The sequence below is a fragment of the Neocloeon triangulifer genome, unplaced genomic scaffold (genome assembly GCF_031216515.1).
Source record: "Neocloeon triangulifer isolate White Clay Creek 2 clone unplaced genomic scaffold, ASM3121651v1 ptg000009l, whole genome shotgun sequence".
Classification (NCBI taxonomy): Eukaryota; Metazoa; Arthropoda; class Insecta; order Ephemeroptera; family Baetidae; genus Neocloeon; species Neocloeon triangulifer.
In genome coordinates this window covers 4,877,691-4,905,556 of record NW_026775551.1, presented here as the reverse complement: position 1 = coordinate 4,905,556, position 27,866 = coordinate 4,877,691, and the positions used below count along the sequence as shown (strand labels likewise).

General features: G+C 35.7%; 2 protein-coding genes across 4 annotated transcripts in view; one reads left to right on the top strand and one right to left on the bottom strand.

Annotated features, from left to right (window-relative positions):
• Positions 1-27,497, top strand: part of LOC132195337 (discoidin domain-containing receptor tyrosine kinase B) — an 88,140-nt gene extending 60,643 nt beyond the window's left edge. Inside the window, exons 4-19 of one of the 2 annotated variants that reach the window (XM_059617274.1) lie at positions 4,079-4,184; positions 13,239-13,470; positions 20,214-20,361; positions 20,422-20,595; positions 21,175-21,305; positions 21,475-21,682; positions 23,583-23,693; positions 23,742-23,917; positions 23,973-24,084; positions 24,137-24,315; positions 24,474-24,745; positions 24,923-25,120; positions 25,252-25,344; positions 25,990-26,131; positions 26,192-26,341; positions 26,458-27,497. In XM_059617274.1, coding sequence (XP_059473257.1) covers positions 4,079-4,184; positions 13,239-13,470; positions 20,214-20,361; positions 20,422-20,595; positions 21,175-21,305; positions 21,475-21,682; positions 23,583-23,693; positions 23,742-23,917; positions 23,973-24,084; positions 24,137-24,315; positions 24,474-24,745; positions 24,923-25,120; positions 25,252-25,344; positions 25,990-26,131; positions 26,192-26,341; positions 26,458-26,622 — 2,597 coding nt within the window. In that variant the 3' untranslated portion in view covers positions 26,623-27,497. Of the gene's footprint in view, positions 1-4,078; positions 4,185-13,238; positions 13,471-20,213; positions 20,362-20,421; positions 20,602-21,174; positions 21,306-21,474; positions 21,683-23,582; positions 23,694-23,741; positions 23,918-23,972; positions 24,085-24,136; positions 24,316-24,473; positions 24,746-24,922; positions 25,121-25,251; positions 25,345-25,989; positions 26,132-26,191; positions 26,342-26,457 lie in introns of both variants that reach the window. The other variant, XM_059617273.1, reaches the window with a different exon arrangement.
• On the bottom strand, positions 9,544-11,973 carry LOC132195338 (glycoprotein-N-acetylgalactosamine 3-beta-galactosyltransferase 1-like). Of its 2 annotated transcripts, none has more exons than XM_059617275.1 (9): positions 11,858-11,973; positions 11,624-11,753; positions 11,473-11,570; positions 11,188-11,340; positions 11,013-11,133; positions 10,849-10,958; positions 10,684-10,794; positions 10,458-10,627; positions 9,544-9,846 (listed from the first exon to the last, which is right to left on the bottom strand). In XM_059617275.1, exons 1-9 carry the CDS (start codon positions 11,949-11,951, stop codon positions 9,622-9,624), a joined length of 1,212 nt encoding a protein of 403 aa, XP_059473258.1. In that variant the 5' UTR covers positions 11,952-11,973; the 3' UTR covers positions 9,544-9,621. The 2 variants fall into 2 exon arrangements, with proteins under 2 accessions (XP_059473258.1, XP_059473259.1); XM_059617276.1 differs by having other exon boundaries at positions 11,624-11,767; positions 11,858-11,913.
• Positions 27,498-27,866: the final 369 nt, after the last annotated feature.

Genomic DNA, 27,866 nt, shown 5'->3' with positions numbered 1-27,866 from the left:
CCGCTAAACGACTCCTTTCCAAACCTGCGTCTCTGCTCCCGTTGCGGGCAAATGGTGGATTAGGTCAATTTAACAAGTTGTCCTCTCGAATTCTAATCGCGGAGGTGATTATTTATGCCAACAAGTCAATTTTTATTAAAATTTTAGATTTATTAGTTAAAATAACAACTGCAACAATATATTATTAAATATTATGAAATTACATTTTAAAATATCTTTGTAAATTATGCTTGTTTTTATTTCATTTTTATAGAATAATAATATTTTTTTTAGCATATAGTATAGTAATTTTATAAATTCGGTTGAATAATTAATAAAAAAAATTTTGCAAAATTTTAAACCATCAATTGTTTTAAGAATGAGATAAATACTTAGAAGGAGCAGATTGCATGTGTCAATTAGCCTTAAAAGTGTTTTTTATCAATCTGATTTTTTCCTGGTGTGTCATTAAAATTGTATTAATAAGGCACGAATAAATTTTACTTTTTAATGAAAAAGATTTTAATAGTTTCCACATTGTTTTTAAATTAAATTATGCTGACTTTCTCACCATATTTTAAACTGATTTTGAACACACAAAATAATTTTTATATAATAAGTTTTTGTTTTAACATACAATTTATTGAAGCTTTCCAATGGGAAAATTCAAAAAATTCGTTGTGAATCGCATGGAATGTTGAGCGATTTAAAGCAAGCGCTGGCCATTGCCGTAAATTTCTCTCACTCTCTCGTCCGCGCTTAAAAATGTTCACATGATTCCGAGCGAGTGTATCGCCGATCTCGGCCATTAATCGTGCTGCTGAGCGGCTCCTGCTGAAAATTAGCTGCTCTTTTTTATCTGCCCATTATAAATTTGGTCCGTTTTGGGAAGTCTGCTAAACGCTCCGTTCATTTATCTATTAGGCGTTTTAAAAACTCGCCCCTGCTAGCTGAACACCACGATCAATTTATTTAATTCTCTGCCGGACAAGCAAACGAAAACGACACATTTTATTTCAATCTGTCGGCGTTGAAAGCGACTCTGACACGGATAATATGGGCGGGAGAACTTTGCTCCTTCGCGGAGGCGGATTCATTTTTAATGATTTCGATTCTCCGAGAAAATCAATTTCACTTCTAATTTTGTGGGTTGACGAATAAATACCACGTTCCTCCCATAGAGAATTGATATTTTCATGCAAATGCCAAGTAATGAATTAAACGGGCGCGATTCGTGGCCAAGAGATTGTGCGGCTCAAGTGCGCCGAGAGGGCGGCCGATCAATAATAATTTCATTTGGCATTGCTTGTGTGTGATGGGACCGGCTGATGCTTATATGGCGCTATTTTATTACTGGCACCACCATCCACCACGAATCGATCACTCTTGTGAGTCCCATTACGGCAAACACGTAATGCATTCAGTCCACTGCCGTGTTCTACTCGACTCGAACCGAAACGATCCAAATACGATTCTCAAGCAAATTGCAGCGCAGCTTCAAAAGTCGCGTTTATACTTGCATGATTTAAAATGAATTTGTTATTTCAGCCGTATTTTGTGTTCACACACGTTGAGGTGTGAGTTTAAATTAAAATCGTCGTTTTATTTGTCTTTTAAAAATATGATTTTTTTGTTTTGTTTAACAAGACTCTCAAAGCAATCAAGGTTAAAGAGATTAATAATATTAAAGAACCTCTCCGATCACTTGTATTGCTCTCTATTCTGAAAGATTGCTAAATTTCGAGCATATCTTGTGAAAACACTGTGTGAAGATTCCAAACCGTTACGTCGCAATCAAAATAAAACCTAAATACGAGTGATTCGCGCGAAAAACATGTGAGAATTGTGTAGCCAATCAGATCCATCAGTTTTTATCAAAAACTGCAGCATTTGGTCACATTGGCGCTGCGATCGCTGATTTTGCCACTAATGCCCCACGGCGCTGTGCAGAAAACTAGGCAAAATCAGCGATCGCAGCGCCAATGTGACCAAATGCTGCAGTTTTTGATAAAAACTGATGGATCTGATTGGCTACACAATTCTCACATGTTTTTCGCGCGAATCACTCGTATTTAGGTTTTCTTTTGATTGCGACGTAACGGTTTGGAATTTTCACACAGTGTTTCACAAAATATGCTCAACATTTAGCAATTTTTCAGAATAGAGAGCAATACAAGTGATCGGTGAGGTTCTTTAATTATTAATTAATTGACTGCACGAGTTTGAGATTGATTATCAGTACTAACATCACTATTATCTTAGTATTTGGAATCAGATTAAATTTGTAATTATTATTAAACAAAAATATTTTTGCATTTCTTTAGTTTTGTGTATAGATTGTTGGCCATCTAAAATTTTAATAATAAATAAATAATTTCAATAAAATTTAAAAAATAATTAAAACATATTAATTTACACTAAAGATTGTAAAGAATTATTTTATTATAAAGGATTTTATTCAAAAAATGCAATATTTTTAAATAACTTATCTCGCTAAACTATAATTTATTATTTATAAAACATCTCGACAGTAAAACATTTGGTGTGACTGGATAATATGTATGACAAGTCGTGCCGTTTAAAGGTTAACAAAGTCAATTTGTACAGTGCTGGTATCATAATAAGGAGCACTAAGCGCGTGTGCTTGACTTTGAGCCCTCAATTATTATCTTCATGTGTCGCAGCTCGTGTAAAAATTAAACTAGTTTAATTTGCCGTCGATCATCATTCAATGACGGTCGCTCTCGTTCCAAACGTCAAGTGGATAAAAATATCAAAAATGCATCCGTTCGGAATGAATAATGAAATGATCCACGTATGTGCCGCAAAAGCTGCTGCGACTAATCCAGGCAATTAAAAATCGATGGTGACCTGCGAGTTGAGCTCGAACATGGTTGTAAATTTGCAAAACGAATGATAATATATTTGGTTTTGTGTCGAAACTGGAGCTTCGCCATTTCTCATTCGCCTTTGGAGACAAACGTGTGCGGCGGAGCCGATTTTTTTTTCTTTTTTGGTTAAGCCGCGTGAAATATGCCGGCTGTAAAAGTCGTGTTTTGTTTCTTCACCTCTGACTCTGCGTGGCGCGTAAACACGCTCACTATTTTCATTGTCAAAGGAAAGAAAGGCGCGCTGAGAATCCTCCTTTTTTATTATTTCGGAGCTGCATGAGTTTGTAAATCCACCTGCCACGCCCTGGGCCCGTAAAACAACAAGATTCACGCTGCGCTCGGAAAATCGTTATTTGTTTCAATTTATAATAATAAACACTGAACATCAGGGGCAGAAGGAAATTAGTTTGATATAAAATAAAATGACAGCCACATTTTTTGATACTTGTCATCCCATGGATTTTTCTAATAACATTACTTTATTTTATTAATTGTTTCTTGGTTACTTTGAAAATGTTTAAAACAAATATCACTGTTAATCACATTAGTTTCTTTGGAAACGCAAATAAGTGTCTAAACAATTAAGCGCCAATTTTCCTCCCAGTGAGCAACATCGTAATTTATATCAAAGCTGATCTGCTTGAGCGGCGGCGGAGGTTGGAATGCTGTCGGATCAATTCGGCGCGTTGTGTGTCTTTGTAATTTGAAATAAACACCGAGAACGCATCTCGGCAGCAATTCCAAGCATCTCGTCCGCGGCACAAAATTGCTCTTGCTAGGCCGCATTTCAACTCCTTGGCCGCCGCGCGCGTGTGGAAATTGTCAGAGCGGCGATATTTCAAGCCACTCAATCCTATACATTCTCGGCCCGACAGACACTGACAAATTCAAACACTCAAAACACTTATTTGTCACACTTCCAAAGCCATTGTTGCTCCAAGGAGTGCTTCCCAACTTTTGAAATCCAGATGTTCAAAAAAAAGTGTACTCGTTGGTTTTAAGATTTAGTGTTTACAGGGAAATGGGAAGAAAGTAGATAAGATTTTTATATTATTGGGTTTTGAGAATATATTTTCCAGCTAGACCAGAGAAAACTGCTGGAAATTATTTACAACTTTTACAATTTTTTTCTTAATTTTATCATAATTTTCAAGCTTAAAAGAAAACTTGAAATTTAAGTGGTAATTATTATTTTGTCCTCGTTTCAGCTCAATGTGGCCATGCGTTGGGCATGGAAGATGGTCGCATCCCAGACGCTGACATATCAGCCAGTACAGCCTACGACTCAGGCAGTGTCGGCCCTCAACATGGAAGGTAAGATTTTTGCTGCTTTCAATGAATTTATTCCAATGTAATTGTCCGTGTATCATTTTATTGCTTGAGCTCACATGAGTCATCATTTTCCACCCTAATAAATTTAAAGATCCTCTCCGGTCAAGTGTATTGCTCTCTATTCTGAAAGATTGCTAAATTTCAAGTAATCTTGTGAAAATATTATTTGAAAATTCCAAACCGTTGCGTCTCAATCAAAAGAAAACCTAAATGCGAGTGATTCGCGCGAAAAACGTGTTAGAATTGAGTAGCCAATCAGATCCATCAGTTTGTTTCAAAAACTACAGAATTTGGTCACATTGGCGCTGCGATCGCTGATTTTGCCACTAATGCCCCACGGCGCTGCAGAAAACTTGGCAAAATCAGCGATCGCAGCGCCAATGTGACCAAATTCTGTAGTTTTAGGAACAAACAAATGGATCTGATTGGCTACTCAATTCTCACACGTTTTTCGCGCGAATCACTCGTATTTGGGTTTTCTTTTGATTGAGACGCAACGGTTCGGAATTTTCAAATAGTGTTTTCACAAGATATACTCGAAATTTAGCAATCTTTCAGAATAAAGAGCAATACAAATGACCGGAGAGGATCTTTAAAATTTGATTATAATGGTTTCTGAATTTTGATGGAGAAAACAATTAAGCTGGAACCAATTAAAATTTAACGTGACAAAAAAGTCCAGGAATAAAATTTTTTTCCGAAAGTTGTTAGAGACTTTTTTAAGCAACTGGGCGCTGAAAGCTACTTACTGAGCACGGAAGAAGGCGAGCTTAAAAAGCACGATTAAATTTACGGTTTTTTTTTCTGCTTGTAACGCAGGGTGCAGAATAAATTTTTGCTTACATTGTGTAAGAGCAGCTCAAAGACGTATCCGCGCCGGGCGATATGCAAATGCCCAAATCTGGAGGCGAGACACGTTTTTGGCTGCACCGAGATTTAGTGTCGAGGTGGATTTCGTCGGAGCAAAAGGTGCGCGCGTCCCCGATAAACACACTGCTAGGGTCTTTTAATAAAAGTTAAAAGCTCGCGGGACGTGTTTTGCACATGATTAACAGCTGGGGGCGCCTGCTTAAATATTTATGTCGCTTATTGACTTTTTATGTCGCTGCCAGCCGACGAAAGACTCCGTTTTTTTTTTTTTTACTTTTCTGGCGACGTGCTGTGGAAATAATTGAGTGCGGCTTTTATTCAAATTACCTGCTGCCCGCGTCTCTTGACACCCGAGATTAATGTTTCAATCACTCAATTAGGCTGGAAAACTGTGCCGATCGCAGCAGTCTGGCCTTTTAACGCGCCACGTAATTTATTCACGACGCCAATTACTCACGAATGGCGAAAACTGCTGTTGGACAAACATAATTGATGTCACCAGACCAGTTTTCGTTCTTTTTTAGGAATAAACCCATTATTATAAATCCGCTTTTTTAAATAAAAATTATACGGAACCAGCCCGACAGACGATCAGTCACGTTCATAAATTCAAATGGGAAAGAGAACAATGGTCTTGCTTTCCACGGGATTAGTTGGATTCACTTGCAAATGAATCATAACATAGTTTGCAGCCCCCTACAAAATATGAGGCCGTCATCAAATGGCGTGCATTTTCCTTAACAAGAGACACCCGCAGCCGCAGCCGCAACCCGCAACGCTTGATTATTAAATAATATAAACTCGCGGAATCAAGGGAGGACGTGATCAGAAAGTGCAAACGCTAATTATCAATTCCGCCACCACGCGTGCTACACTTTGCATTAAAATCAGCTCGCGTGTTGTTGATCGAATTCAAGTCCACGCCTTTGACGCCCACGCTCTTGCTTCTAATTTTAGGCTACAGATCTCATTGTTTAACCTAGAAAGAGGCAACAGACACAGGAAGAACTGATTGCGACTGGAAAAAATATTCAATTAAGTTTACAAAAACCATAATTAATAATAAATAAAACTTTGCAAGTGTAATCCAGGTAGACAAGATAAATATAAAATATCATTTATCAAATTTTTTAATTATTAATTTTTATCTATCAATTACAAGCCAATTATGCGGTTTTTTTATTCCATATATATAGAAATCTTGGTTTATTTAATTGGTTTTCTGTAGTTTTATAAAATAATCTATTTATTGGGCTTCTTATGCAACCGGCCTTTCGTGCACAATCAAAGGGTTGCATAATTTCAGGGGTCTATCAATTATATTGCATTATATTTCTTTCAAGTTTCTATTATATGTTGTGATCTTCTTATTCGATTTCTTTTTATACAAAAGATACTTTTAGGTATTTCACAGAAATGGAAAACCGGTCGGTAATCTGTGTGCTCTGTTTTTTGCTTAATTAGCATGCAGACTTGATTCAGCGGCGGCGACACAACGTTTTATCTCAATTTGAATTAAACGTCTTCAGCAGAAATAAATCCGGCGTTGTTCAACTCGACGACGATTCCATTACGTGCGAAATTGAAAGATCGCCGCCGACAAGACTGTGCACGTTCAATAAATAAACAAAAATGCTAATCCCGGCGACACCTAATGAGGTGGAATGTCCCGCCGAGAGAGGGAAAACTCGCGAATTGGCCATAAACATTCGCGCACTCGGCAAGTTTGCAAAAATTACGCGTGGGCCCAAATGCCTCGCGCCCGAACCTTAATTAAGCTTTCAAGTTTCTTTATATTCGAATAAATGCTAAGTGCGCCTGCGACCGGTAGCATTATGGACAAACGAGAGCACTTTTGATTTTTAAGTAGGCGGGGCGCGTGGGTTTTTTGAGATGCGAATCTCCAGCCCGGTGATTTGCTGCCCAGCCTAATGTTAAATGATCGGCAGCAGAAGCAGGCACAGGTGCTGCTTAATTAAAAATATTATTAATGCTTGTCGCTCGAGACGTAATTGAAACGGCGGCCTTTTAATTTTGCTTTGACTGCGCCCGCCCGCGTGTTGGTTATGCGAGAAAAATTAACAAACACAACTGTGGACACGAAGTGGTGCTGACACAAAATTAATTGTGCCCGGGCGATTGAAGAGGCGGACGGCAAATTTCACGCTTTAAATACTACTTGCGTTCTAGGTGAAAGGGAGCAGGATAATTTAATTGCTTCTCGCGGCTTTCTTTTATTTGTGTCGCGAGAATTTTCATTCCTCCTTGTGTCTCCACCCAAGGCGACGTGACAAATCATTTCAATCTCGTTGATTATTTTTTAATTAAAATTGTCTTCTTTTTCGTAATCAAAATAAAGATATAATTTGGTATGAAAATAGCCATTTGATGTCTACTTTGAATTTTTAATTAATTTTTATTTCCTATAAGATTTCATTTTACTGCAATTTTATCCTTATTTTTAGATATAATCTTCATTTCAAAATAAAAAAAGCAATGAAGTAGTTCCTAATAATTAATTTTTAGATCATAATTAAACTCCAAATTTCAAATGCTCAAAAGAAATATATTTTCAAAAGAAAAATTGTCAGTCCAAAAAAACTCAGCTCGTCTGCATAGTTCTCTTCATCTCCTCCTTCTTCACGTGAGACTTGTTCAAAGTGTCAACGATCGTGTTGAGCAAGTGAAGAACGTCCAGCACCGTCTCAGGCCGTCCTCCGTCCACAGTGAGGACGCGGTGACAGAGCTCAACCAGTCCGCACCTGATCGCCATCTTTGTGTCCTCGATGACCTCCAACCCCTCTTCAGGACTGAAGTTGTCAACCACGGCAAGGGCGGCGCCGTAGTCGTCCTCGTCCAGGTTGATCAAGGCCGGAGTCGGCTGATGGCGAAAGCGAAAGTCCAGCTCCTGGATGACCTGACCCATCAGGGCTTTTGGCGGGATGGTGAATTCGCCGGCCGGAGGGTTTTCAGGGTTGATGCACATGGAGGGGGCCAGGTGGGGCACAAATCTCTCCTCCTCCGATGGTACGCTTTCCTCTTGTGCAATCAACGGTTGGGCTGAAATTAAATTAAATAATTAAAAAAAAAAATCATTATTATTACGCCGTTTATTTTTCCATTGTTTACATTCAATTTAAAATTAAAAAATTCTTTGGAAAAAGGTATTGTTGGACAAAACCGAAAGAATTTTGCTAAAACTTCCGAGACCTTATTAAAAATTCTTTCGTTCATGAATTAATTTTAAATAATATGATGTTTTTAATCTTTTCATACTTTTAAAATCACATTTTTCAAATTAAATAATTGATTTAAAGGAATTGTTGGAAAAACGGCACCACCAGTAGCAGGAATTTCGCTACATAAATTTAAATTTGTAAAATTCGACAGAAAAAATTTCCAGCTTTTTAATATCAAATTCAATTATAATTTTTAATGTTCATATGAGATAAAAAGGAAATTTGCATCTTTTTTTTAAATAAGCTCAAGAATTCGGTAGAAGAATTAAAGTAAAATTTGAATAAATTCCCTGAATAAAAAAAAATCTTTTCAAAGTGATAAAATATTAACCTGGATTATCCACTTCCTCAATCGTCCTTTCCGGCTCCTCGTCCTCCAAGATGTTGAGGACGCTCTTGGTGGTCCTGATGCGTCGGCGCAGACCTTCGATTTCCTTGGCCAGGTTGTTTTCCAGCTGCTCGAAGGAGACCCTTTCGTCCACCTGGCGCGGCCTCGCGCTGCCGTACTGTCGGACGACGTCCAGGTTGATGCGGGCGTACTCCAGTTGCCGCTCGAGGGCCCCCAGGGTCTCCTTGGCTTTGCTGGCCGTTTGCTCGCGACGAATTTCAGGGTCGTTGGGAGTCTGATTCATCCTTTCAGAGGTTGGTGAGGTCGCCGGAATCAGGTTCCAAAGACGTTGAAATGTGCTTTGGTAGACGCGTCTGAAGAAGCTCAGCAGCGCAGAGCTGGCGGCGGAGAAATTGAAGAGAAGAATTTTGAAGAGATTTTTTGACCGTTGGACGAGAATGTCAATTTTGAATTTGAAAGTGTCGCTCGTGATGAATTCGAATTGTTTGATTTTTCAACAATGTGGAAGTTTGTGGGTGGAGTTATGGAAAGTGGAGGAGTGGTGTGGAAAAGTTGCCATTGTTGGCTTTTCATATTTATTTCATTAGCTTATTATTTCACTGACGAATAAAACTGAAATGTAAAGAAAAATTAAAACGACATCGCATCATAGAAATAAGACTAGATTTAAAATAAAAATAAAAAATAAAAAAATAGCTAGCTTTGTGTCTGCCAGAGCACATTCACTTTGTTATAAAGTTTTTTTAGAGACTTGTTTGCCAGAGGTGATGCAGTTTATTCGCATTTGATTTTCTTTACAACATTCTATATGACTTACATTCTGAAAATAAATAAAATAATAATTTAAGAATTAAGAAGCAAAATTTTTTTATTTCTCGTTAAATTTAAATGCTACAATCGTATTTTTTTTTACAATTTATTAAATATTTGGTCCTTTGACATATTTTAAATACTGTATTATTTAATCTTTCTTCTTAGAAATCAGTGACTTATTTGAAGCGGTGGTTGAATTTTCCGACAATTTTATCGCAGAAATAGGTGGTTTAGGAGGTTTGAAGAGACCGTCAACGTGGAGAGGCGCCCCAAAAACTTGCACGTCATAAATTAGGTACTCCAGGAGGTACATTTTGTTAGGGTCCACTTCTTGGAATGCGAATATATTTTGCTGGCAACACGCACTTCTTATCTGTTAAATAATTAAATGGAAGTAAAAGTTAAAATTTAAAAACAATTAAAAAGAAAAAACATTTTTTTTTTCTAAAACTCAAATTTTTAAGATTAATCTGTGTTTATTCAAATGTATTTTTTACAGTGTTTTAAATTAAAATATCATTTTAGTTGTTTATTTTATTTTTTCTTCTGATTCTAAACATGCTTTGAAAAATCTTTTTAATGTTAAAACTTGTATAAACTCTAAACTAATTTAATTAGTTTATTAGTTATTACTGATTTTTATGTTCTTATAATTAATTGAATTGCAGAAGTTTTTTTTAATTGTTTTTAAAAAGATAAAATTTTATTTGTCTAAATAAAATTAAATCTTTTAAACAACAATAATAAAAAAATTGCAATGCAATTGTTTGTTTTAAAACGTAAAAATTAGTATAAAATAACTGTAAGAAAATACTTTCAAGTCTGTTTTCAGAAGAAATTTTCTTCATGGATAAAGTTATGATTTCTTGGTACGATTTGGCTAGAAAAATCGAACTAGAAGTGAAAAAATACAATAAATTTTGAAAATATTTGGTAATAAATAATTTAAAATATTATTTAAATTTAATTTTATATTCATTATACCTTTGTCGGAACAAGACTGTCATTATTTTTGTGGTAGGGCCAGTATTTGTAGTGATCCATCCACCACGTTGCACCCTTTACCTCCGGCAACCTAGCGTTAGCCATGTTGAAGGACAAGACTTCTCCTTCAATATTCAGCGGGTCCATTTTCATGCGTTGTAAACATGAGTCTAAATAATAATTAAATTCACCACTTGTATTATTGCAGTAAAAAATTAAAACTAACAAATCTCTGCGTCATCATCCTTGACAATTTCATCTTGACCTTTGCATTTTGTGGAACCATTGGAAGTTGCCTCAGAAACCAATCTGACAGCCTCCCTGCTCAAAACGAACCCTTGGATTGAATATATAAATTAAAATAGGGCAATGATATGAAAATTTAACAAACCTGTGCCATTTTGCATTGAACCAAACGAATTAAAGTGAAAACCATAGGATTCTATACTCTGATGGTCTTGCGTTGCTAAGGATCTTCTCAGATTCTCGACCAAAACAAAACTATTATATATAAAATTCTAGCATTCTGTAAATTTCCAATTATAATTTTCATACGTCTTGTCATCCACTTTGAGGAACCATTCAAAGCTGTAAAGATGGTATTTGTTGATGTACCTAAAGGCGTGCAATGTCTTTGACCATGCTTTTTCTGTCATGTTTGTTTTTCCAAATTTAACTTTTTAAAACATATCATTTTATTTCTATTAATTAATTGAAAGTTAAAAAAAACCTTTGAGCTTGTTGAAGAAGACAAGTTTATTGCAGTGGCGGCCCCAAGTATCTCTAGACGCGTTTACCCTGTCGGGATGGTAAAAGTCGTCCATCACCAGACAGAAGATGCGCGTTTTCTCCGCCGTCCTGCGTGCTTCTACCTCCCTAGTTTCTATATATAATAATAAAATAAATTGAATCTCCTGTAAAGTCTTAAACAAAATTTATTAAATTTTTTAATGAAATATGAAGCTAGTTTAGGAAATTTATTCGATAAATAAATTAATTAAAATTAATACTGGACCTTTTAATAAGTCGACTGCAAATGATGAATTGAGTTGCAACCAGTTTTTCAGTTTTGCCAGAGCATCCTGCTGTTCACTTTTCTTCACCAATGGTATTCTATAAAAATTTCTTTAAATTAAGAGACTGTCAAAATTATATGGTAAACTAACACATTGCCAGTCTGGAGAGAAACAAAACTCAAACTCGGTACCACAATCCCCAGACAGAAGCCAATGAGAAACGTGAGAAACAATTTTGGTCCCCTGGCATATGTGGTTGACTTCCAACTGCTGGTCATTGCTTGAAAATAATTTCTATTTTATTTCAAGTAAGACAGGTTAAAATCATTTCCTAAACTGTTAATTATTATCCTATTGATGAATAGAAAATATAAAAAAAATTACGTTTTTTCGCCACGCAAAGTTTGTTGAGTGCCACGAGTGCTGCCAGTCCACCAACAACGAAAAGTCCAGCCGTGTCAAAAGTCATGAGCCGCATTTTATTCGTTCCCACCTGGCTGACGGTGCGCACGGAAATGATAAGTTTTACTTTCAGAAAGTGAGATAAGATGTACAAGTATAAATTCGGGAGGGGAAGTCAAGGAAATTTTGATTAAAACCAGCAGCATTTCATACAATTTAAATTCTAGTTTATATTAACTCTATGAAAAGATTTGTTTTAAATCCAATGTACAAAAGATTTTTTTTATAATTATGCTCACCATTCTTGTAGCAAAAAAATTTAATTAAAGAACTGGACCCTCGCGTTTTATTTGAATCCTGCGTCAACTAAGAATCCTGATTAAAATCGCTTTTTTTTTTAAATTTTTCATAGAATAAACAAAAATAATTAATTTTTAAAATAAAATTATAAATTTTTTATCAAAATTTTACTAAAAATTTTATTCTTAATAAAAATACATTGAATTTCCTTGATAGCATTTTTTTACCTACCAGTTATGGTCATGGTGTGCAACCCTCAACGCTCTGTTTCATGGGGAGGAATAATTTAGTTGCAAAATTTACTAATATAATCCCAAATAATTAATTTACACGGAAACTAATTAATAACATAAAAATGGAATAATTTTTTTTATCCTCCTACCAAGCACAAACCAAGTTCTTATCAACAATTCAAAAAATCAAATTCAAGAGTTACTCGTAAGTAACTAAAATGTGAGAAATAAATTAATTTTTCTTGCGAATTCAAAATTATTCCTGCTTTATAAAAGGCCAATTTAGTAAGAGGTTAGAATGAAATCAGATTTTAGCATTTAAGTGATCAATTATATTTTAAGGAGTAAAAAATCTTATTTTAATTTTAAGCTTCCGATGTAGAGAAGCTCAGATTTTGACTTAAAAATCATGTTTCAGCTTTCACACAAAATCTTAGACGGCAGTCACGAGTCTTCCAAAAATAATCAAGCTGCAGCCAAGCTCATTAGTTGCCGGCGTTTTTTTTTCCGTAAAGAACCAAACATGAGTCGCGCGACATCCTGTTACGATCTCATGACAGTGAATGAGAGTCAATTTTTTGTATCAAGCAGAGCGAGCTTGAATTTCACGCCTTGCGCGACAAATTAAGGAGCGCGCGTCACTTTGATGATGAGCCTGAAATTCCGATTTTTCCTAAGAGCCCTCTTTCATCTGCAGTCTTGCGACCTCTCTTTGATCTGAGTACATCACACGGTCAATAAAATTAAAAAGACACTTCTCGTAACAATCAAAACTAACGATCATGTTGAAAAAAAAACTTGTAACGTTTGCGATTTATTTGAACTTTCAGACTGCGACTCGACAAAAACGGCGGCGCCTGGTGTCCGCGGAACCAAATCAAGCGGGACTCGAATGAGTATCTGCAAGTGGAGCTGCACAGGCCACACGTGGTGACGGCGACCAGGACTCAGGGTCGCTTCGGCAACGGTCAGGGTCAAGAGTATGCCGAAGAGTTCGTTTTGGAGTACTGGCGGCCTGGCATGAATTCGTGGCGTAGGTGGCGGAATCACAACAGGAAAGAGGTCAGTTTTATTGAAATTTTTTTCCAAAAATTTATTATTATTATATTTGATAAATAATCAATATTGACTCGATTGAAGGAAATAAAAATATTGAGTGGATTCAACGCATATTGTAATAAAAAAAAGGTTATAATTAATTTCATATTTTCATGCAATTTATTAAAAAATTGAGTATTAATTTGCAATATATTTAAAACAATTAAATTTAATGACAATTTTTTATTTTTAATAATTTCTATTTGAATAACATTATTTTATTTTATATTTTACTATAATTATTATATTTTTAAGTTAATTTATTTATCTACTCATATATAATTCGAAATAATTTTTTTATCTTTGTAACATTTTTCAATTTCAAAAAATAGAAGCTTTTAAATATATTATATAATCTTTTTTGCGCCATGAAATTGCTATATATTGAAAGAGTTACTTTACTCTATTGGGCAACTGTCTGGAAAAGATGCTTGATGTGAAAAATAAAATTGAGTATTAAAATTTGAATAAACAAAGATAATTTTGAAGAAAATATCGGATCCGCAAAAATTGACCTAAAAATGAAACAACCATAAAGATTATGAAAGCAAAACGGAATCCCATTAAATTTTTCGCCTCAACTCGATCCTTTTATCCGTAAACAAAACCGCTTGAGGAGGTCGTAAAAAGCGCGTGAGTTATCTTTCGCGGCGCATATTTTACAGCCGCGCTGCTTTTGTTGCCAGAACATTACGTTTAATTGGAATTTTTGGGGGCTTCAGCACCTCTCTGAATTTTTTCCCATCTTTTTCGCGCGGCGTGCGCTTTTTGGTTGTTATCAGTGAGCGCCACACACGTGCCCTTACCTCTGTCTGCTCTTTTTTAAAACCGCCCACCCACCCACGAGCCCATCCATCACGCGCAGACACGTTGGCAAAACATTTTTAATTAACTGCTCATGTCGAAAATAACACGCCGCCGAATTCTCTCTCTTGTTGCAGCAAAATTGGAACCTGAGCCGCGAGCGGTTGAATTTTGTTATTCTCTCGTCCAATTAATTTCTGGCCGGAGACCCTTTTATTCCGTGTTTGTGGCCGGCTACGCACAAATTTGTCTCATTTCGTTTGTTGTTCTCGCTGAATAAATGCATACAGAACATTCAACGCAGCACGCCGAGCAGTTCTAAATTACAAAACCGTTGGCGGAATTCGTTACGTTTTTTGCATTATTTTAAGCGATTGATGTGCGTTCAAATAAATTGAGTGGAACTTTTATTTCGTTCAAGCTAAACATCAATTTCGGTTTTTAAAATAATAAAATGAGTCTTGTTTATAGCATTGAAAGGCTACAAATCATATACTTAAAATTTTATTAATGTAGTAATAAAAAATTATTTCTACTTTTATTTTATTATATTGTTTTTAAATTAAAAATAATCTGTTGATTATTTTTTTATTAATATATTTTTTTTATAAATATTATTTTTTATTAAATGTGATTGCAGGTGCTTTGATTTTAATGAAATTTTATTATTGTTTATTATTTTACCACATAGTTAACTCAAATTTAAAATTTATGTAATGAATTTTAAGTATCATTATATTTCCCACAATAATTAAAATTAATTGTGAAACGAGGAGTGTAAAGTTCATGTGCGATTTATCTTTTAATTCATGCACATATAAGTATATAACATAAATTTATTATTTTTTTTTTCAAAAACCAAATTTAAGAAATAAAAGTTAAAGCTTCTATTTGTAATGGAAACTCACAAGGAAAGATCAAATTTTAGAAAATATAATAAAAATATAATATAATTTGAATTAAAGTACATCTCAACATTATTTTGGCTTCCGTACGCACCTCAAATTTGAGTTTTTCTTCTTGTTTCTAAGAAAAATTGAACTCCAGCAGTAACTTTTGAGCTCACCTCATTTTCTTTTCAAGTCAATAGCTGCAATGTTTGGTGTTTTCGCTCTGCTGCTCTCCTGCTTCCTTATTGCAGGCGCCCCCGGCAGTGTCTCTTTATTAAACAGTCAGGGCGCTCACCCCAGAAACCACCCCAGTTGGCAAGGCCGGAAAATAAGCCTCCTTCCAAGTAAGATTGTACTAAGGCTCGCATTATTGAATCGATGAGTAACTGCCAGAATAAAACAAAGCTCTTGACGTGCTCTCTCGGAATAGCATATGCGCGAATATCTCACGTATTTGCCCACTAAGGCGGCCGCATCGTAAAACAACGCCTCGTAAAAATTTCAATTTTCAGCCCGAGCCGTAAAGTTGCGTCGGCTGCGAAGAGCGACTCAGAAAGATCGTATCGCGCGCTGCAGCAATCATTAAAATTTTTGCGCTGCTGGATGAGTTAATGGTCCTCATCATTACAGCGCTCCCTCCGTCCAGGCTGGTGTCAACGCAAGTGCACTCTGTATTTTAAAATGTGTGTGGAAATCATAATTGGAAGCTGGATGTAGAATAGTAAGCTGGATTCAAGATTAAATATGATTTAAAAAAAAACCGTTATTAAATTATGATTGTCGCGAAAGAATGTGAAAATTTAATTTTGATGGTGTTTTTCTGCAAAAATCATCCTTACAAAATGTATGCGTTGTTTCATTTTAAATCTTTTACTTTAATTTCATACATTATATAATTTTTGAATATTTGCACGATATCTTGCAATAAACTCAATTTGCAACTAAAATTTGTTTCTAAACTTTTTATTATTTTTTTGTAAATTCCATCTTTTTTAATAATTTCATCTCCTTCTGTTCTATATTTTTGATAATATTTTATATTATAATTGTGAAGTTTACGGTTGATTTGTTCTTGTTTGACGCAATATTACTCGACCGGCTCATCAAAGTTAATTTTGTTTTGTATTTCACAGGTTTTCTTTATTGAATTTGCATGAGAATAGAAAAAAACTGAGCGTGAAATCATAAATTATTATTAATAATTTATGATTTCAGGCTCGATCAACTTTTTTTCCACGTCACTCGGAACATTACGGAAATGCATTTTCTGCATGAATCAAGTGATTTTATTTCAATTGGCACCCACTTAAAATCGACTACAACCAACTATTTCTTCAATTTCTGACTAAAGCGACTAAAACAGACTAAGATGACAGACTTTTTCAACTTTTTAAGCAAAAACTATGTTTTTCCAGACTGAAACAAAATTTCCGAAAAATTTGTCAAAAATATTTTGAAAAGCTAAAATTTATATATTTAAAAAAATTTAGCATACAGTTTTTATTTCAAGCGACTGAAAGTAGCATTTAGTAAAGCTATTTTTAATCTTTAATTAAATAAAAGGAATAAAACATGGGATGGATGAAAAATTCATAATTTTCAACAATGGAAAAAACATGTTTTTGAGCATTTTTAGAACATTATAATCATAATTTTACGACAAAATATAAATTTTGTTCACAAATATCAATCAAAACATGCAGCTAATTAAATTACCCTGTGCAACTGTCTTCAAAATATATATTTCAACACAATATTACAAAAATTCTATAACGTATGATAAAATCACGAAGTTCTGCATAATTGCTCTAGGAAATTTAAAAATGATGAAAAATGGGTGATAAATTATTATTTATGCTTTGAAAAATGGAGATTTCCGAAAAAATCGATTAAAATAATATTTTAATGTATTTTATGGCTCAAAAAATTTGATTTAAAAAATCGACTAAAACAAGCTAAAAAGGCGACTAAATTTATGTAAAATTAACTAAAAATAGTCGACTTTTTGACCCCTAAAAACCGACTAAAATGCACGAGCCTAATTATTATTGTTCTTTTGGAAATAGTTGCTGGTTTGGTGTGCAGGTGCCGCCCCTGTAACTAACCACGCAAACGAACCCCCGCGACGACCCTCACGCACCCACCCTTGCTTTAAAGAGGGAAACACAGAAGCTGCCAGCGCCGTCATACCGCGCTCTAAAATCTCTTTTGTGTGCGTTAAAGTGAAATCAGGCGCGCTTGTTTGCGTGAGGGAGCAGACGAGGGGCGCGCGAATGACACGGCTCATGGCAAACAATGTGTGCAATTTTGCCGGTAAGCGCAGAGGGAAAATCTGCGGAAAAGTCTTGAGAACGCTCCAGCGACTTGCGCAACAATGGGAAGGGCGCGCGAAAAATAAAACGGGCAGGGCGAGGTCGTGCAATTTGTTCGGATTTCAATTACCTTTTGTGCAAGGCGTGCGATTTTAATATAAAATTATCTCCCACTCGAATATTGCGTTCTTTTGCAACTGAGATAGACGAAATTGGCAGTTTTTGGAAGCGCTCCAAACTCGACGGGCGGATCAACTGCATGCGTGCGATATGCAGAGCAAACAAGGAGACGACCGCACATGTGGGATGCACAAAATCTGATCTCAAGATTAGGCACGAACGGGGCTTCTAATGTTGTTAAAGTAAAAGCACAAAATTTTTCAGTCTTGTCAGGCAAAAACCAGTAAAAATTGAGTTCAAAAATAATTTTAATGTTGGAAATTTCTTTCAAATTGTTGTTTAATTTTTTTAAATTCGGTTTGAAAAGAAAATTCAATCTTCATGTTGATAATTAAATTAATTACCTTTAATATCAAACAATAGTATAAATAATAAAAAACCTGCCTGAAACTGAAACTACGGTTAAAATAATGTTTTAACTACCTATTCTGATTGAGTCTTAAATTATTATTACATTTTTTTTTTAAAAATAAACTAATTTTAAGGAAACGATATACCTCATAAAACTCAAACAATAAAAAAAGTTAATTTTCAAGACAAACAAAAATTTGATTTGGCGATTTATTTTGCTAGAAATTTTCATCAACATTCCTTTTCTGCTGCATTAACATTAACTGTTTGATTGATATTAAATTTATTAATCTACACACATAATTATTCCTTTCTCAGATTGTGATATTTTACAAGCAAAAAGGAAAGCGCGCGTTTCACATCTGCTTTAGTGAGTCAGAGCGAGATTAAGCAGTGCAGCCGTTAACGGCACACTTTGACTCTCAGGGCGTACACCGGAGCCGCCGAATTTCAGAGCGAGGTATTTGAAATTCTGAGCGAGTCAGCTCGCCGACAACCTCCTCACTTTCAGACTGGTCCTCCGCTCTTTCCATAATTTAATTTTCCGCCACGAGCGGGAAACACACATTCGCAAGCTGCTGGAGCCGGCTGGCTGCTAGTTGGCTGACGTGTTTTTAAAAGAGCTACAACCAGAGCAGAGAGAGAAGAAACCTCGGCGGGCTACACATTTATTACTTCTTCGCATTCAGAGCTGCGCTCTCGGCGAAGCGTTTCTTCTGCAATTTTCTCGTCGAGGACCATATGCTCGCGTTGCCTAGGTTCGCAAAAATGTAATTTGCGGTCCTCGCCCGACGGCTGCGTTTTCCTACTTTAAATTTCGAGTGTGTTTTTACTCTTGTGAAAAGAAAGCACGGGAAAGGATGAGAAAATATTGTAGCAATAATAATTCATGTTCTCATAACAAACGTCACAACTTTTATTTCAAATTTGACTGATGATGTAACCGTTTTTCAATTTTAAATACATAAAATGCAGTTGATTGATGATAATTTTACAGTTTGAATTAAATGTATTTTACAACACACAGTATAAAAGAACCGATTTTTGCTTAGAACATTCATAAATAAGGCCTGATTCATATGAATTATGTTTTTGAACTGAAACATAATGAAATTGCTAATTTAAAACATTTTATGAAAGATAAAAACGGTAAAAACTAGAATTTCATGGATTAAATCTTTTAAAATTTTAAAATATATGACAAAATAAAATGTTGCATTCAAAATACTTTTTTTAATAAGTTTAATGGAAGTTTCAAGATAGCAACCGCGCGAGTTTTGTTGTAATATAAACTGTCCATTCCCTTTTATCTCCATTACATGAGACAATATTTACAACCGGCCAATCTGAGAGAGCTCGCATGGTAAATTTCCATATTTTGCGAAGCAACTCGGTGCGAGTTTTTTTTTTAATGAATAAACGCAGCTTCTCTGCAAAGTGTTAATGGCCTGAGTCCAGTCCTAGCTCGCTTCCATCCATCGCCACGCTGATAACATCTGAATGCCAACCAGCACTTCCACGAATGTAAATCTGCTCCGTTTTTTTTTTTACCATTTCATTCGGGAGATTGTAATGTACTCAGCGACGAACACATGCGAGAGAGAGTCGTGCGAATAATCGCTGAGAGCGAAAAGAGCCGCGGAAAATAAACGTGAGTGGCGGAAAGTGGGAAATCGGTTTTTGCGCTATGCTGAAAAAGCCGCGAGTCTTTTTTATGACGATGCTTTTCCTCACTTTCAAATCATGAATGAATATAAATCACCGCTCAGGGAGATGTTTTAAAATAATCATAGCACGATTTCTACTTTAAATTCATTTCAATCTAAGAATCGTTTTAACCTGGCGTAACCTTTTAAAGCAAATATTTAACAAAATTTTACTATAGAAGCCTTTTCAGATCTTTGAAAATGTAAAAAAAATAAGAATTCTCTAAGGAAATAGATTCACGTCATTTCAATAGAGTTATAGTCAGTTGCGATACTGTATGCATTTATGCAACCGCGTAGACAGGCGCGTCCTACAGGTTGCCTATCAAAAAAAAAACGTTATTTCCAAAAAATTACCTTTCTTAGCTAACACGTTATTATATTGAATAATTCCAATAAAATAGAGAATTTTTAACTACATCAACGAAGAATTTAATTAACAAATAAAATTAACTTTGTTCCAGAATTTGCCTGGCAATACAAATACATACACGGTGGTCGAGCAGACTCTTGAGCCGCCGATCTTGGCCACCAGACTGAGATTTGTGCCTCAGAGTGTCCACGTGCGGACTGTTTGCATGCGTATTGAAATCGTAGGCTGCCTTTGGACAGGTTTTCAAACTGCACAACTTTCTTATTTCATTTTACAATCAAATTTATAATAATTTGCAGAGGGGCTTGTGAGCTACTCGATGCCGCAGGGAGAGCAAAGGGGGTCCGAGGTTGACTTGAGCGACCGGAGCTACGACGGAAAGGACGAGGGCAGCTACCTGATAGGGGGGCTGGGTCAGCTGGTGGACGGTCAGGTTGGCGCGGATAACTTTCGTCTTGACACCAACGGACACGGTAAAGGTATCAATGTGCACCGTGTAGACCTTAGAGATTAATCTAGAAAGCTTGATTTGGATAATTGCGACGTTCAATAAATTTACTTAAATAGAAAAATGTATATATTTGCATGAAATTAATATTTAACTAAAAATTTGAAAATCATATTGTTTATCATATCATAAATAATATATTATAAATTATAATTATCAGAGAGTTTTTAAAATTTTATTGTTTAATTTTTTTTACAAAATATAGTTTTATTAAATTTTTATTCCATTTTATTCTCTTGTAAAAAGTTCATTTTAGAAAAAAAGTGTATGAAATTGCAATTTATTTTTTTAATAAAAAGAGCTTTTATAAAAAATTTTTACATTTTTTTAGTCATAATGAATTGGTTAAAAATGCAGCTAATTATTACCTAATATATTTGATTATTCTCGTCTTTTTCTGCATTTTTAGCTTTGAAAGTTTGGAATGTTGCGCATGCTTGAGTTTTGATGGGCTTGGTTTGCTTGGAATTTGGATGCTAAAAATAAATTGCCTCATTCATAATGCATCGGCGTCGCGCCTAATGGGATTTTGCTTTTTCTGCAGGCTACGAGTGGGTCGGCTGGAAAAACGAGAGCGGTGCCCGACCAGTGGAAATTGTGTTCGAGTTCGACCGGGTGCGAAACTTCTCGGCCATTCACCTGCACGCAAACAACCTGTTCACCAAGGATGTGCAGGCAAGATATTGTGTTTTTTTTTATCAATCTATATCAAATTTAACATAGCTGAACTCAAATACATTCAATTCTTATAAAATAAAATAAAAATAGCTTCAAAACTTTTTTGTGTCTTTTGTTAAATATTTATTTTTTATATGAGAAAAATTATAACAGACCAATTTTGCAGGTTTTTTCGCAAGCGCGAGTCTTTTTCAGCGTCGGCGGGCGTCACTACAGCGGGGAGCCGGTCCACTTTTCTTACGTGCCAGACTTAATGATTGAAAGAGCGAGAAACGTGACCGTCAAACTGCATGGTCGCATCGGCCGCTATGTCAAATTGCAACTTTGGTTTGCGGCGAAATGGATCATGATCAGCGAGGTGTCTTTTGACTCAGGTTAGTTGGTTTTTCTATTTCTTTAATTAACTATAAAAAATTGAACTTTTCAACTAAACTCTATAAAAAATAAAAATAAAATTATGGCACCCAAATAATCTGGCATGTCAATGTAATCTTTACATTCAATTGTCCAACTATCCAGATGAATAATAAAAAAAATCTACATTGCTTAATTAAATTACCTACAATTAGTAATATACGGTATTTGATTAACTTTTAGCACTATAATTTATAAAATAACCAAAATAAAACATCCAAACCATTTATTGGACAAAATTTATTACCAAAATATAAAATAATAATTTAGAATTAATTGTTTTTTTTTCTTGAAGGGTGAAAAGAAGACTATTGTAAAAAATGCATACAATTTTTATTTAAATATAACAAATAAAATTTTAATTACGTGAGCTTGTGGTATTTGAATTACATGTTGCACTCATATTTGCATTTGCTCAGTACTTGACCTTTTTAAAAATACTGCTGCTAGAGTGATGAATGCGATGCTACACTGCAAAACTCAAGTTGGTTGCGACAACATGTTCAAGTGCAGGCACGGCAGATTGCTCTGTAAAGCGTGAGGCACATTTTTCAGGCGTGTAGTCGATGAAAAGAGGCCTTGCAAAAAGAGTTATAATTAGGTTTTGCTAATTAAAAAGTAGCGCTCAGCAATTGGGGCGCAAAGTCTCGAAGTTGAATAGGTGGATTCCTGCCGTTGGGCAAAAAAAAGGAAGTAAAAAAAAAAAAAAAATATGTAAGATAGCACTCGAGACGAGGTTCTGCTTTTGTTGCCGACATCAGAGAAGTTTTTGTTTTAAATGAGCAAGAGTGTTGCTCGTGAATGCACTTTGAGCAGCAGAAAGATCATATCTGATGAGAGCTCTGTGATGTTTTCATACATGCCTCTCAGCCCGAGAGATAAAATCGGGCTTAACGATCTTGTGCCAACATGTGTGCGCAACAAATCACAGACAAATTTCAACAACTGCAAACCCAAACTGTCTGGGAAAGTTTCTTTTCTTAATTTTATTTCAGCATCTGTTTTAGTAGTGATCAGGTCTAAAGACAATACTATTTTCCTGGGAAGTTTAAATTATTCGATTAAAAATCAATTGAATTTGACAAAAAGTGGACAAGGTGAATTATTTAAAATTTATTCAAATGCGGAATTTATTTTTTCCACAATATAGTTTTTTTTAGTAAGATTTTGAAATTCACGCGTTTTAGTAAAAGGGTGAAAAGGTCATTGTTAACAACGGGGTCATCCATGAATCTCTTGTTTGCACAGCAGGTCACAAGGGAATGCCAGGGCACATTGCTAAACTCCTGCAGACAGACGCAGTCGTTTCGAACAAAAGGCGCACTCACTCGCAAAACCCGGCGCATTGCATTTTATTCATCTCCAGAGAAGCGAATCGCAGGTGTGCCGTGCAATGCATGCTGCATAAGAGATGGAGTTGCGCTTTTTGCTATGCAAGCAAGTGGCTGGTCCGTGCGCAGAGCACACACGTGACTCACAAATGCACGCTTCTATGCACGAAAATTCTCTCACGCGCCCGTAAAAGAAAATGAGAAGAAAAATATATTATATGAGCAGAACATTTGCGTGCCAACTTCAATGTTTTCTTCTTTTTATTCTGCAGAGAGAAAGAAAAGACTGCAGAATATCTTATTTAATGTATCATAATAATTTATATAAAATTAAAAAACAAATAATTATATGCCCAGGAATATCGCTATTTTTTATGGATTTCCTTTCCTTAAATTAAATGAAGAAAAGTATATTATTATTTTGTACAATTTTGTAATTTTAATTTTCCGTTTATTAAATTGTGAAGTTTATTTTACTTTGTTGGATAAATTTTTACATTAAAATTGAATCCGCTATTTGTTGTTTCAGTACCAATGACTTCAAATATCACTGAGGAGGATTCGCAAGATTTGGGAACTGTGCCCGCAAGTGAATATCCACTGCAAAGGGATGAAGTCCATCATGAACATCGAGAAATCGGTAAAGTTTGATATAAAATTAAAGCATTAATTTATCTTTTAATTTTAGTTGATGAAGGAAACCAAACACAAGAATCTGGGAGCTACATTGGGCCGGTCATTGGAACTCTTGGGGCAGTAATTTTAGTTTTGGTTGCTGCGATTTTCTTCATTGTCCTCAGACACCGCCGAGGCAAAAATGGAACATCTACTGTCTTACCGAAATTTGGAGACAAAAGAACAAAAGTATAAAATTAAATAACAAAAAAAAAAGTGATCAAAAAAAGAATTGTAAATTTAGGAATTGGACAAAACTAGTGGTGGAATGTACCATGAACCTTACCACGTTGGGATGTACAACAATGGCCGGTACAGCGCGGTCAAAGGAGAGGTCAGCAGCCCTGATTATGCTGGTCAGTTTTTTAATTTCACAACTTGAAAATTAAAATAAATTTGAAAATTCAGATGTGCAGAGCTGTGAGTATGCTGTGCCGGGGTCGCATCATCTGGGTGCGGCGCAGCCCCTGGAGACGCCGCCACCCCCGTTTGCCACGGCCAGGCGGCCCTACTCATTCCTGCCGGGCCCTCCGCCGGGCCCTCCACCTCCAACTGAGCAGTTCTACGCCGCCACGGAAATAGTTCAAGTATAAAAATCAATGCAAATTTTGTGCCTCAATTTTTTATTGGATTTGTTTGATTCACTGTTTTTAGAATATTTTTACTTAATTTTTTACTTGTCACTAAGTTTCTGTATAAGAAATATCAACATAAAATAATATTTCAATTTTTTTTTTTTTGACAGGGTGTAAATAATATGCACTCGCCACCCCCTAACATGGGGATGCAGTTGAGCTGTCCGCCGCCTGTGCCGGACACAGCCAGCGAGGCGGAAGAGGAGGAATACGAACCTTCCTCGCCACTGTTGCTGGACTTTCCCAGGGACAAACTAAGGGTGCTGGAGGACCTGGGTCAAGGTCGTTTTGGCCAGGTGCACCTTTGTGAAACTGAGCAGTGGAATGAACATCGGCTCGTAGCTGTCAAGTGGCTCGCGCCTGGGGCACCAGAAAACACGAGGTGCTTTAGAAATTATTTTCAATATTAAATATAATTATAATCAGCTGAAAATTATTGAAGGCACACAAAAAATCAAATTTTAATTATAAAATTGTTTAATATTTTTTTTTTAATTTTTAATTTATATAAAATTTTTTAATAATGAGCACACAAAATTAAAATGATGATTCATATCAGGGCTGAGTTTGAGCGCGAGACTGAAGTATTGGCTAGGCTGCGCGACCCCAACCTGGCCAGGGTGCTCGGAGCGTGTCTTGCGGAAGAGCCTTATTGCGTGGTGCTCGAATATAGCGATTTTGGCGACCTGAACCAATTTCTGCAAGATCACATTTCAGAAACAACCACCCCCGTGCCTGCCAGAGCCAAAACATTGAGGTAAAATTTCATTTAAAAAATATTTAATTAATACTTTGAGGAATATTTTGGGCAAAATTTGTACATATTTTTAATTGATAAAATGATTATAATATAAAATGTGATTTATTAGATGATGTTTTCATTTGCAGTTATGGCAGTTTGATATACATGGCCACCCAAATAGCCTCTGGCATGAAGTTCCTCGAGTCGCTCAACTTCGTGCACCGCGACCTGGCCACCAGGTAAAAAGAGATATAAGCATTGTGGAATTCACTTATCTGTCGGCTTGCTTGCTTTTCATCCCTCAAGTCATATGTTGGTTGCTCTCTGTGTTATTTATGGTTTCGCTGCGTTTATGCCTTTTGTGTTGAGAGATAAAGTTACACGCTCTTTATGGCTGCTGCTGCAACTTTATTGCAGCTGCAGGCCACCCGCTCACCCACAGCAACTCTTGCTTCTACGAATCAATCTCTCTGGTCAGGCGGTGCGGGCAGAGCAACGGAGTCGCATTATCTCGATGCCGTTTCCTCGTCAGTGTAATATTTCACTGACCGTTGCCATTTAGAGCTTTGTACACTTCGAGTGTAAAGCAATTTTGAAAAGTATTGCATGTATTCAGTGGAAAACCTTTTTTTATAATCATTGAAATATAAAAAATTGCCGAGAAAATTAGTGAAAAATTAACTAGACATATGGTTATTATTTTTTCCCTGATTTTTTAATATAGTATTATTTTAATTTATATTAATCATTCCCTAAAAAGACGGAATTGATTTATTAAGAGCTCCCGTATTTAGAACTTTACATTATATTATTGTTCAGATTTAAATCTCTTTGATCTTTTTTGACCTGGAAACATTTAAATAGATTGATTGTTTTGTTCACAGAAATTGTCTGGTCGGTCCAGGCTACTCAACAAAAATATCTGACCTGGGCTCTGGGCGCATCCTTTACTCATCAGATTATGTCTCTTTAGAAGGCCAGCAACCTTTGCCTCTCAGGTGGATGGCGTGGGAAAGCGTTTTGCTGGTAATTATTTTTAAACATTGATTTCTATTGTTTTTATAATTGAATTTTTCGTTTCACAAGGGCAAATTTTCAAGTAAAAGTGATGTCTGGTCATTTGCCGTGACCCTTTGGGAGATTTTAACCTTTGCAAGGGAGCAACCCTTTGAGGAGCTCAGCGACGCCAAGGTGCTGGAGAACTTGGCGCACATCTGTGATGACGATGGCCATCAGGTAAAAGGAGTTTAAAAAAAATATATTTTTTATTTAAAAAAAAAAATAGGAAAAATGTATAAATAAATTTTTTTTTGTGTTTTTGAAATAGACAGTGAAGTTTTTAATTATTTCAGGAATATCTGGAGCAGCCTAAAAACTGCCCCAAGGAGATTTTCGACCTGATGACTGAATGTTGGCAAACCTCGGCTGCTGCAAGGCCTAACTTTAGAGAGATCCACCTGTTCCTGCAGCGCAAGAACCTCGGCTACAAACCCAACAGCCCGACTTCCAAGGGCTGATCAACAGTGTCCTTTTCTGCTTGTGCTCTTCTTGATGGGCAGCAGCGTTTTTGATCTCGACTGTGCAAAAAACTGCTTTAGTCTCCTAGAATGTGGCAATGAACTGCAATTTGTAAATAAAAAAAGCATTGGATTTAAGTGCCGTGGAATTGGGAAAAAAGCCTACTTGGCCAATGTTAAATGATTAAAGCTCACGTAATTTGATAATCTGAGAGGATGATTGGTGAAATTTTGATCCTTTTTTTTTAAATCAAAGATATTTATTAACAAAAATTTAATATTTCCCATTTTCTTTTTGCTAACCTTATAAGCTGTGGGCAATAATATGAGAGTTCTCAAATTCATCTGGAGCTCTCTATAAGTTTAGACTGCAATAATTATATTATTTATGTGACTGCTGACGCATATTAAAATATTTTATAATGTTCAATGTTGAAAAAAATATTATTTGTTGATAAAGCATTTAAAAAAGCCACCAGTGAAGAATGTCTGGGCTTTAATCAAAAAACAAATTTGTTGGGGCAGATTTTTTTATGTTTACTGTAAAATCAATCATGACGCACCTTTTTTCCTATTAAAAAAAAATCACCACACACTCCTGTCGCCAGTCATATCAATTAAGGCAACTTTGTGATTGATTATAAATTAATTAATAAATCTTTCAATTGTTATGAATGTTGGTTTTATAAGCCGAGTGAGTGAATATCAATTAGTTTTTTTTAACACCATTCAGGCAGAGTTCATCAGTAAATGGACCATATTAATTAATTATACCTAACAAGTGAAAGTGAGCTGATTGTTGTCACCTCTTGATGCAATTTACGACCATCTTACATAAAGTAAATCACACAATAAAAAGAAAAGCATGTAGTAAACTGAAATTTTTTTGTCTCATTTAGCTTTTCCAATTTTCCTTTTCATACACAAATATATAATATTTTTCAATTTCCAAATTTTGAATTGCTAAGGCTAATTTTTTGTTGGCACGCATTAAAAGTCTTGGCCTCGGTTCCTCCCTTTCGGTATAAATGTACTACATTGAGATGCCCGATAGAGTTAAACGTCTTATCTGTGCTATGATGGATTCTCGCCCGGCAGCGAAAGCAGTCGTCGCAAGTCGCAACGATATGCACGGAGGAAATTAAAGATGCGCCCGATAAGTAGCAGCCTGTGAAAGTGGCGTAATATAACTCACTCGCACCCCGCAGCCTCTGCCACTGCGAGTTTTCGCACTCTTGGCTGCA

Coding starts and splice junctions, on each gene's coding strand:
- LOC132195338 (XM_059617275.1), bottom strand. CDS start 11,951: ATGCGGCTCATGACTTTTGACACGGCTGGACTTTTCGTTGTTGGTGGA. Junction 11,571..11,623: donor TCTCTCCAGACTGGCAATGT/GTTAGTTTACCA, acceptor AAATTTTTATAG/AATACCATTGGTGAAGAAAA. Junction 11,341..11,472: donor TGCAGTCGACTTATTAAAAG/GTCCAGTATTAA, acceptor TATTATATATAG/AAACTAGGGAGGTAGAAGCA.